This window comes from Oratosquilla oratoria, chromosome 36 (genome assembly GCF_046742065.1).
Source record: "Oratosquilla oratoria isolate Oo_2021 chromosome 36, ASM4674206v1, whole genome shotgun sequence".
NCBI lineage: Eukaryota > Metazoa > Arthropoda > Malacostraca > Stomatopoda > Squillidae > Oratosquilla > Oratosquilla oratoria.
Genome location: NC_134812.1, coordinates 45429992 through 45441895, shown reverse-complemented (window position 1 = coordinate 45441895; position 11904 = coordinate 45429992). Strand labels below are relative to the sequence as shown.

At 41.6% G+C, this 11904-nt stretch overlaps 1 protein-coding gene across 1 annotated transcript; it reads right to left on the bottom strand.

Moving 5' to 3' along the window:
• Positions 1 to 3003: 3003 nt before the first annotated feature.
• Positions 3004 to 5689, bottom strand: LOC143019129 (uncharacterized). The gene is made up of 6 exons (XM_076174824.1): positions 5516 to 5689; positions 5157 to 5401; positions 4982 to 5049; positions 4460 to 4776; positions 3810 to 4223; positions 3004 to 3612 (listed from the first exon to the last, which is right to left on the bottom strand). The coding sequence occupies exons 1-6, from the start codon at positions 5687 to 5689 to the stop codon at positions 3004 to 3006; spliced, it is 1827 nt and encodes a 608-aa protein (XP_076030939.1).
• Positions 5690 to 11904: the final 6215 nt, after the last annotated feature.

Below are 11904 nucleotides of genomic sequence, written 5' to 3'. Positions count from 1 at the left end.
ATTCTCGCACTATACTTCGTGTCATTGAGATTCCCAAAAATATGATTATAGTGCTAAAAAGAAGAAAAATGCTTTCGTCTTCGCTCTATCTTTTCCTTCTCCTGATTTCATTTCAAAGAGGTCAACGCATTCCATCCCACAGCACACCAAAGGAACCAACTTGTCTTCTGGAAAGCAATTTCGAGTTAATTTCTCCTTAATTTTGCTCTTGTTCCCCCACCCACTCCCCTGTCCCCCCGCCAACCCTTGATCCCCTTCACCCCCTCAGGACCTTCCACTGTTGTTAACTTCAAGACCTTAGTTGATAAGGGTTTTAGGTAAAAAGATAATTTAATTCTCTGGATCTAAGGGCAGTGATGGTTGTCTTTACTTTCGTAATGATTGCATACGCAAAATATCCATTTGTGAAAAAAGTGACATTTCTCTAACAGTCATGTGACTGTGATATCACGAGGTCCCGTGACCGTGATGTAACGAGATCTTGAGAACATGTGACTTGACGTGTCGTTTTTTTCCGCTCTTACGTTCAATCTAAGAAGTCTATTCCCATAAATACCTTAGCATTAACTCAGAATGTAACCTACCAAATAGAGTCAACTTATTTCAGGGGATCTCAAGATGTCTGGGGTATCGGTTGCGTGTTATTGTGGGGTTAGATGCTGCCCAGTAACATGTAGCTGATACTTTAGGGTCTATATGGGGCGCCCCTACGGACCAGAGCCACACATCATTTTGTCTGTGGTAAAGGAAATCTCTGTTCATAGAGAAATGATGATACTTTATCATACTGCGACTGTTCCTCTGCTATGCTGTTCCCCCACTTTTAATACTGTCCTGTACCACTTCTCTGAAAATTCATTTCCTTTTTTTTCGCTGAACCCTGTGGTGAGGGAGAAGAAGAATAACGGCGAGTATTCCCACTTAAGTCGTGAAAGGTAACAAAAAATGGGGATAGGACTAGGTATCCTACTCTCTGTAGCTCGAAAAACAAAAACAAAAAACATATTAGGGTCTGGGTACAGATGAAAGTAAAAGGGAAGAGATAGGCAGTATGTTTGTAAGAAGAAAAATGAATGTGTTGGCATTGAGTGAAACTAAGTTGAAATGGAGGGGCGAGTTTGAGTTTGGGAGTATAGTTGAGAGGGTGACAGGAGTAAAGAGAGGACGAGGGAGAGAAGAGGTGGCTATTCTAGTAAGTGAAGAGAGAGGTAAATGATGTGGTGGAGTGGGAAGAGGTTTCTTCAAGGTTATTGTGGATGAAGGTGAAACTGGGAAGGGAGATGTGGGTTTTGTAAGTGCATATGGGCGTGGTAGCGAGAAGAGTAAAGGAAAAGAAGGCTTTTTGGATAGATTTAAATGAGTGCATAGAGGGTTTAGGGAGTAATGACAATGTAGTGGTATTGGGAGATCCAAATGCTAGGCTAGGAAATGGACCAATAGACGGAGTGATTGGGAGGTGTGGTGTTCAAGGAAAAAATAGTAGTGGAGAGTTGAATGTGGGGATGGATCTAGAAAGAGAGTTGATGATAGCAAATGCAGTGTTTCGGAAGAAAATCAAGCATAAGTACACATGGGAGAGGATGATGGTTGGAAAGGTGGTAGAAAGGGCTTTAATAGACTACATAGTGGTAACTAGGAGAAGAGTAGGAAGAGTGTTGGATGTACATGTTCTAAGGGGAGAGAGTGGGTGAATATTAGATCAGTTTTTGGTGGAAGGTAAGTTGAGAGTGGAGGATAGATGAAGAAAGAGGAAAAGGACAGAAGGTAGGGAGTGGTAGTGTAAACTACTTAAATTAGAAAGAAAATGAGTAGGAGTACAAGAAGCTAAGAAAGGAGAGGAAGTAAGTGAAAGATAGAGTAGAAATAGGAATGGAGTAGGAATGGGGATGGTTCAAGAAAGGAGTCACAAGGTGTGGAATGTTGATGTGTGGAACAAGAAGGATGGGAGGATTTAGATGGAAGGGTAGTGAGTGGTGGGTTAATAAAGCAATGTACAAGCGATGTACAAAGAAAAGAGAAGAGAAGGCATAAGAGGGGAGCAGACGTGAAATAGGGTAAGAGTATGACAGAAATTTTTTGAAAGTAATAAAACATGATTTGGAAGGAAATTAAGAGAGGAAGAGGAGGCGAATCAAGTAGAGAAGAAAAGGTAAAAGGTGCAGATAGAGAGATGATAATGGAAGAGAAGGCAGTAAGAGGAAGATGGGCAGAGTATTTTAGGGAAATGCTAAATGGAAAAGAGGATAGGGATAGAAAGGTAGTTGCAGTGGGAAGCGCTGAGAAAATGACAGTAGTGAATGAGGAAAATGAAGAAAAAATAAGGAAAGATGAGATGAAAGCATTTATTAAAATGATGAGAATAGGGAAGGTACCTGGGTTGGATGGTTGTCATGCGGAGTGTCTAAAAATGGGAGGTACAGCGATGGTGGATTGGCTGGTGAGGTTGTTTGATATTTGCATAAAAGAGGGTAGAGTGTCGGAGGACTGGAGGAGTTCCTGTATACTTCCACTTCACAAAGGAAAAGGGGACAAGTGTGAGTGTAGTAGTTTCAGAGGGATCAGTTTGTTGAGTGTAGGAAAGGTTAGGATGTTTTTCTGGTCTTTATAGATTTGTAAAAGACTTATGACAGGATAGACAGGCAGGCACTGTGGAAGGTATTGCAGATATATGGAATAGGAGAACATCTGTGAAGAGCAGTCATGAGTTTTTACGAAAGTAATAAAGCCTATGTTAGAATTAGAAATGGAGAGAGTGAATGGTTTGAGGTAAAGGTGGGACTTCGTCAGGGGTGCATTATGTTGTCTTGGCTGTTCAATTTATACATAGATGGAGTGGCACGAGAGGTAAATGCAAGGGTAATGGGCCAGGGGTTGGAGATGGTTAAAGAAACTGGAGAAAAGTGTGAGATAAGCCTCCATGTATATCCATCATAGTCCTCTAAAATCCACTCTAGTCTTACCATAATCTTTAGGGATTGAAAAGTACAAATTTTCCTTACTACATCATTCCATGTCATGTGGCTCCTGCCGCTCCTCTTCAGGCTCCTCTATATCAGATGAAGTCATGACTCTAGGGCCAGGGGTGGGCAGATCATCAATTGAGTCCTCAGAATCTGCTTCAGAATGGTCCGAGTCGTCCGACCCAAGCTGGAAAGTGGGGATGCTGCTTGAAGCTGTAGAATCCCTGCTGGTTGATGGCTGTGGTGGTGGTGTATTACTGGCATGAGCTGCATGGCGAGGATCTTCATGAGCATCGTTCATATTGCCCAGTGCCAAGTTTTGCCCAATAAACACCAACTTGGCAGCTCTGTCGTTGGTCAAACGATTCCTTCTCGCAGAATGTACCAATGAATGTCTGCTAAAGGATCGCTCGACAGATGCACTGGATGGGGGCAGTTGTAGAATGTTTGAGGCAACACAGGACAGCTGAGTTGAGCAATAGATCCCGCTCCACCAACTAGATGCTGATGTCTTATCAACAGCACTCCAAACAAATGGATTTGAAAAAAAGTTTGATTTGGACCTGTAATCTGCCAACTCATCTATTACTTGGGTCTCATCGACATTTGGCAGTTGTGCAGCAATTTCATATATGGCCTGTATTGCATCCACCTGAAAATTAACAATATTTTAGTATAAGTATATGATACCGCAATTTGTATAATTTTAAAGAGATAGTACTAGTAATTTAGGTCAGGTGAATTCAGGTCAAGTAAGACTTGGAGGCATATGCAGTGGCATACGGGCAAGACTGGATTTTGGGGGTAATAAGAACATATTATTACAAAATAAAAATAAAAACTACTTACCGCTTCTTCACCCGAAAGGTGACATCCACAGTAACAAGGATCCACCAAGTTGGTTGCAAGGTGAATACTTTTCACCAGGAATTTCTTCCTTTCACGGATTATTTCCTTGAAGGCATCTTCTTCACTCTTGAGGATTTGGGATGAGGAGAGATTCTTTTCAAAGGACAGCGTTAAATCACTGAACAATTTCATTAACAGAGAGAGGTTTTTATTGTCTTCTTCTATGGCAGTGATGGCATCTGCCACTGGCTTCAGGAGCTTGAGAATACCCTCAGTCCGATCCCAAAATACTTGTGAAAGTAGAAGCTTCCTAATGGACAAATCCAAAGATGGCTTGGCATCATCATTGATTGCAAGAGCCTGAAGTGCATGTTTGTTAATGCATACACTCTTCAGACACTGGATAATGGATCCCTATCTGAAACAAAGGAAGACAACAATATTAATACCAGTATGAATTCTCAATTCAAAACAGCTCAGCCATGAGAAACATTAAATTAAATATACCATTAATAAATAATTCTCAGTAAGTTTACTGGCATAAAAATGAGATTTCAAATACTATTTTGCAAGTTGTGATCTTTAGCAATGAGTAATATACTAATAATTCTTACCTTGTTTTAACAGGCAGTTGTAGTGTCTGCTGTTGCCCCTGTGGTGACTGCTGTTGATGTTTGAGCAGAGCAGTGAGCTTTTGGGACTGTTTGACTGCTTTGCAAACTTATGCAGTCAGACTGGATATTTTCTGTAGACTTGATCTTTTTTTGGGCTGTGAATATTAACTGCAAAGTATGAGCCATGCAACCATATGGTTTTATGTGGGGATACTCTAACTGAAGCCGTTCCCAAGCCTTTTTCATATTAGAGGTATTATCTGTGCAGACCCCTAACACTTTCAATAGCCCAATGTTATCCACTACTTTCTTCAGGAGTTCTGCTATGTACTGCCAAGTGTGGCTTTCTGCACCTAATAATAAAACAGAAGCTATAATTAGATATTGCGGCATATTCCAAAAGTAGAAAACTAATGAAAACCGGAATACAGAGAATTGATTATCAATCAATGTTAATATCTTCTTAAGATGGGATGTTTATGTGAAATACTTTATTCTATAGTCAAAGTTAATTTTGTAATTGAGTTGTAGTTGACTGCTATTTTAACTGAAACTAACCCGTTGCAATGCTGCTCCAAAATATGGGCCTTGGCACTATCACATTGAAGTTTATGATCCCCTCATTCCTGTAATTATCCAGTATTTTAGGATTAATTAGGGCAATAATTATTTATAACAATTTATTAGGAATAATAAGTGACATAATGATGTTACATATTCCTACAGTTCTTACCTGACATTAGTCCAACTATCACACATTACTGCAACACTAGAAGCAGATGCTACTAGTTCCTTAACAGTTACAGAACACTCCTGGTAGACCCTCTCAAGAAGATTGTTTGAGATTGAGTCCCGGCTCGGAATCTTGAAAGATGGCCTCAGAGTCTTGAAGAACTTTGCCCACAACTTATTACCCACCATGCTTAGTGGACAGCCACTTGCATAGATAGCCCGGGCTAACTGCAACTGAGCTTCTTCCTGTAATGCATTTGATTTCCATTAATCATGATACTGATAGACAGATTACTGAATGTTGACATTGGAGACACATTAGTATATACAATATATAACTATAGCATAGTATATATTTACTGTTTGTGTTTCTATCATCTTGTCAACATATTTGTATGAAGCAGTCTTCTGCTGTGTTAACTTTTTGGCTTTGGCAAGAGTGGAAGTCACTGGAGTGATCCCAGAACTGACAGAGACAGATGATCCAGGTCTACTTGTTGTGCCTGTGGCTGTGTCAGATCTAGGCAGAGCCATCGGAATCGGACTTGTGAAAAATTAATTATCTAATGTCCTTTGCATTGTATGAGTGTTTGTACATGTTGCACTTGTATCATGCAAGAGCAACTGCAGTTCCATGTCTGAGTCACTGTCTATGCCTTGTGATCTTTCCTCAGTAGTTTCAGTATCAGTAAGAACTGTTTTTTGGCCTTTACCACATGTCAAATACTTCTTGATTTTTTCACCACATTTCAAGTAGAGAAGAAAAGGTAAAAGGTGCAGATGGAGAGATGATAATGGAAGAGAAGGCAGTGAGAGGAAGGTGGGCAGAGTATTTTAGGGAGTTGCTAAATGTGAAGGAGGATAGGGAGGGAAAGGTAGTTGCAGTGGGTAGCGCTAAGAAAATGAGAGTGATGAGTGAGGAAAATGGAGGAGAAATAGGGAAGAATGAAGTGAAAGCAGCTGTTAAGATGATGAGAGCAGGTAAGGCACCTGGGTTGGATGGATGCCATGCAGAATGTCTGAAGAAAGAAGGTGCAGTTATGGTGGACTGGATGGTGAGGTTATTTGATGTTTGTTTAAGAGAGGGTAGAGTGACGGAGGACTGGAGGAGTGCCTGTATAGTTCCGCTTTACAAGGGAAAGGGGGACAAGTGTGAGTGTAGTAGTTACAGGGGGATCAGCTTGTTAAGTGTAGTTGGGAAGGCTTATGGGAGGGTCTTGATTTAGAGGATTAGGAGAGGAACAGAGGGAGAAATTGGTGAGGTACAGTGTGGTTTTAGGACAGGTAGGGGATGTGTAGATCAGATTTTTGTGGTAAGACAGATATCTGAGAAAGGTATAGGAAAAGATAAGGATCTTTTTTTGGCTTTTATGGATCTGGAAAAGGCTTATGACAGGGTAGACAGGAAGGCACTGTGAGAGGTACTGCAGATATATGGGATAAGAGGAAAGCTGTGAAGAGCAGTCAAGAGTTTTTATGAGAGTAGTAGAGCTTGCGTTAGGATTAGAAATGGAGAGAATGAATGGTTTGAGGTAAAGGTGGGACTTCGTCAGGGGTGTGTTATGTCGCCCTGGCTGTTCAATCTTTACATAAATAGGGTGGTGCGAGAGGTGAATGCAAGGGTAGTGGGTCAGGGGTTGGAGATGATTAAAGAAAATGGAGAAAAGTGGGAGGTGAGCCAGCTGTTGTTTGCTGACGACACTGCGCTTGTAGCAGGATCAGAGAAGGGATTGAGGAAGTTAGTGACAGAGTTTGAGAAGATGTGTGAAAGAAGAAGCTGAAGATAAATGTGGGCAAAAGTAAGGTGATGAGATGTACAAGGGGAGAGAGTGACATTAGGTTGGAAGTGAGCATTAAGGGTGAGAATCTGGAGGAAGTGGATAGTTTCAGATACTTAGGTGCGAATGTGACAGGAAAGGGAGGAGTGGGGGTGGAGGTAGAATGTAGATTGAGAGAAGTGAGTAAATGCCTTGGTGGATTAAAAAGTGTAATGAGAAATAGACATCTGGGAATGGATGCTAAGAGGAGGTTATATGAAGGAGTGATTGTGCCAACAGCAATGTACGTGGCAGAAACATGGAACGTGAGAGAGGAAGAGAGAAGGAGTTTGAATGTGTTTGAGATGAAATGTCTGAGAAGTATGATACGGGTTACTAGGCTAGATAGCGTGAGAAATGAGGAGGTGAGGAGGAGAACAGGGGTGGAAAGGGAGCTGGGAGATAGGGTGGATGAAAGAGTATTAGGATGGTTTGGACACATGGAAAGAATGAGTGAAGAAAGATTAGTAAAAGAAGTGTGGAAGGCAGAGGTGAAAGGAGTGAATAAGAGGGGGCGTCCTAGGATGAGATGGATGGATGGGGTGAAAGGGGCTTTACAAAAGAGAGGAATGTCTGTAGAGGAAGGACGGGAGAGGACAGAAGATAGGGGTGAATGGAGAAGGGTTGTGTATAGATGGTGCTGTGATGCATGAGGGGGAGTGGGTGGGGGATGGGGGGTGAGGAAGTATGTATGAGTAAAATTTTGACGCAGCCCGAAGGTATTTCTCCCCGTCTTCTCCTTTCCTGCATGAGGGGACGTAGAGGGGGGGTCGCCTAATTTATGAAGCGGCCTTGCTGTGGATGCGCTGTGTCTTGCGACACTGTTTCTGACCCAGGGCAGTGGACAGGATGCAGGGATGACCCATCATCCAGGAGGTGCCAAGATAGGAAGGAGGGTGGAGGGGAGTGGAATATATAGGAAATGAAATGGGTGGGAGTGATTTCTATGCCCTTCTCTTTGGTATATGTATATGTATGTATGTATGTATGCACTGTCGAGCAAAATAAGCATTTCACTTTTGCCAATTTTCCATCACTTGGGACATCTTTGAATAATTTGGCAACTGGAGTCTTCATCCTGCCTGGCATTGTAGGTTTTACTCACACTACCCACAGAACAACAGAGTACAGGACTGATAACAAACATGAAAAATTTACAAAGTCGCCAAATCTCAGTCATAGTGGTGCCAAACCTCTTATGAGACAAAATTCCAGAAACTACACCAAATAGGCAGAAAACGCTTATATATCACCACCATCAAAGGCATATTATTAACACACATGTGTTTGAGAGTTAAAGATGGAACAGGTTCATTGTAAAATCAATAAAATACATCAAATCATGACAAATAAAAAATGGGAAATGACCTAAAATCATAAAAAACTATGTTTGAGGAGTATACTGTTTTTTTTATAATCTAGAAACAATTGCAATATGCTTGATTCCTGCCGAGATATCTAAGACAGAATATATATATATATATATATATATATATATATATATATATATATATATATATTTTTTTGCATCTCTGCTTGACCCAGAGCGGTGGTGGTCGAGATGCCGCCAAGATAAGAGGGAAGGAGCGGGGTGAATGAGAGTGGAGTGGGTGGGCATGAAATGGGTGGGAGTGAATCTTATGCCTTTGTTTTTTTGGCTACCTCCCTTGTAAGGGGGAAGAAGCCGTTGATATATGTATGCATGCATGCATGTATGTATGTATGTAGGTGTGTATGTATGTATATATGTATGTATGTATGTATGTATGTATGTATATGTATGTATGTATGTATGTATGTATGCATGCATGCATGCATGCATGCATGTATGTATGTATGTATGTATGTATGTATGTATGTATGTATGTATGTATGTATGTATGTATGTATGTATGTATGCATATATCAAGATATCCATAACACTTTGACTACGGGGATAAGGGTCTAGGAATTCCATGACTTGTAGTCAAATCACCCATGAACAGCCAGAATACAATGAATGTGGGCTCAAGGTTCATTTGTATATTTACCTTTTTGCATGTACAGTTTCCTTTAGTTGCCACCAGAGTCACGATACAAATCCAGATATATATCCCTTCCCTTGGTGGCAATAGCTCCCTGCTAAACTATCATTTCATTTTCCTACATCCTTGACTAGCGAGGGGATGCATCGAAGATGAATGAAATAGCCTGGCGGTAGCCAGAACAAATGGAAGGCAGAGGTCTTTACTACTACTTTGATTTCAATTTCCAAAGGGATGTCAAAGAAACGAATAAATTAGCTTGGCGACAGTCAGAATGCAGGGGAATGTGTCAACACCCGGTGCGAAAGGGGTAGTCGAGAGAGCCTATTACCCTTTCGCTACAAAAGTCAGAACCAAAGGAGAAAACTGCAAGTAATCAAATTCCTACACTGGGCAGTCCCGTGTCCCTTACCACCTTTCACTCCCACCAATAAAGATATCTAATATTCTCTTAAGATAACAAATTGTTTCAGTTTTCGCTACATGGCTACAAAGTATATTCATTCGTTAACCACTCTATTGGTTAACCAGTTCTTGCCTATTACCTTCACCTATATTTGTCCAAGAAACGACCTACTGCAAAAGAACTAAAAGCCAAGCCTTTCTTAGCGTTCCTTTGGCAATTTGGTAAATACAGGATTGTTTAAAGGTAAAATACAATGAACACACAAAGCGCGAGTTACTATCAATGGTATTGATATTTGGGCTTTATTGGTGCAAATAGGGTTAAAAAAGCAAAGGGTTCCAAGACAGTCTTTGCGTGGTGGCGCAGACTGTGCATGGCCCACTTTTGTTTCCAATTTCCTCCTGTACGTGTTCAGCTCCCCCTGACAGAACAACACCAGATGGGTCTTTGACCATATAAAATTCTTTATTCTCTTTTGCACCACCGGTATCTTCAAACTGAATAAAATCGTCTGGTGGAGGAATGTAGGCATCTATTCCACTCTGCTCCAGAGGTTTCTTCTAACTAATAAAGATAACAAACTAACAATGTCATCATCATTTAGGCAATATCCCCATATGCCCAAAAATGCTTACGTGATTTTTTATTCATCCGTATCGTATTCTACTGCAGATGTTATGCTATAGCGAAGGTCAAATGATTTCTTTAAGATACTATCTCGGTTCTTTTATGCTCGTGTTACTCTAAAAATTCTACCCAGCCCGATCTTATTCAGTAGGAAGGAACTCCAGAAACAACTAGGTTAGTAAATTAAGATATTAATACCAAATGGGGTTAATGGTGATGATGACACGGTTTAATGTCACAAACTCCCCCTGTCGGAAGTGTAAGACAATGTCCCTTTACAGAGGACTTTGTAACATGAAATTTAATGAACCACAAGCCGCGGGCTTCGCCGGGGGCTTGGCTGCGTAAACAGCGCTCCGCGCTCTAATCCCACGATAGGGATCCCGTGCTGGGGATCCCATATTGGGGTTCCGCCCCGAGGCCGAGGCCGAAGCCGAACCCAAGGAACATTTTTTCCTGGTCAGTTCAAGGGAACATGGCGACCAGTGAGGACTTGCGACCACTGAGGACTTGCGACCACTGAGGACTTGAGACCACTGAGGACTTGCGCCCACTGAGGACTTGCGACCACTGAGGACTTGTTGCCTTGGAGTACTTATTACCTTGGAGGACTTATTACCTTAGAGGACTTATTACCTTGGAGGATTTACCTTGGAGGATTTACAACCTCGTAGGACTTGCAACTTCAGAGGACTTGCACCCTCGTAGGACTTACGACCTAGGAGGACTTGCAGCCTCGAAGGGCTTACAACTTCGGAGGACCTGCACCCTCGGAGGACTTGCACCCTCGGAGGACTGGCACCCTCGGAAGAATTGCACCCTCGGAGGACTTGCACCCTCGGAGGACTTGCACCCTCGGAGGATTTGTACCCTGGGAGGACTTGCACCCTCGGAGGACTTGCACCCTCGGAGAATTTGCACCCCCGGAGAACTTACAGCCTTGAAAGGCTGCCTCGGAGAACTTACAAACTCGGAGGACTTACAGACCCCCCTTTCCAAGACATGTAACATTTTTAAAATATCACCTTTGAAATGGTTTAATTTTTATTAGTAGTATATATAATGTTAATCATCAAATTCGCAAACACAATAGCAAATGTACTCGTACCTCCAACCTCCATTTGAATAACGACAATATGGCTCCCGTTGCAGACATCTAGCTGTCCCCTGTAACAACATATCGCATAGGATGATGATCTACACATGTGCGAAATAGGCTTACAGGGAGGTGTCCGCAGATTGCCACGCCGACTGAGCACTTGAAGGGTTTTAACAAAATCGACGAAATCACCCTGGACCACGGAGACTTATCTTTTATATTATATTAAATTAGATGCTCTTGGTTCAACTTCGCCGGTGGTAAGGTTCGAACCGCCATCCCCTTGACCTCCGCCGCAAGTAAAGACGCCTTAACCCGTTCGGCCAGTGAGTTTAATTGGAGTTACTTAAGAATATTGTTTTGGCCCAGACGATTTTCATTAAGGGGCTGATCAGTGGTACGCACTGAACGGATTATTATTATCATATGACATTTTTTGCATGCTTGCACTTGTCTTTGGTATGTACTCTTTCACTTCACTACTTACAAATGTATACAACGAAATGTTATCTTGTAGGTTACTTTTCCCTTATTACATATGTACTCTTTCACTTCACTACTTACAAATGTATACAACGAAATGTTATCTTGTAGGTTACTTTTCCCTTATTACAGACTAAAATCCGAATCTTCAAGTCACTTGTACTTCCTCTCCTGCTGTACAGTTGTGAGATATGGAGATGAAATGCTGATTTGAAGAGGTGTCTTGATGTTTTTGGTACCAAGTGCCATGGAGCATAGCTCGAAGGCTTTTGTAACAAACCAGAAACCGTACT

Coding starts and splice junctions, on each gene's coding strand:
- LOC143019129 (XM_076174824.1), bottom strand. CDS start 5,689: ATGGCTCTGCCTAGATCTGACACAGCCACAGGCACAACAAGTAGACCT. Junction 5,402..5,515: donor AGATGATAGAAACACAAACA/GTAAATATATAC, acceptor AATGCATTACAG/GAAGAAGCTCAGTTGCAGTT. Junction 4,777..4,981: donor TTGGAGCAGCATTGCAACGG/GTTAGTTTCAGT, acceptor TTTTATTATTAG/GTGCAGAAAGCCACACTTGG.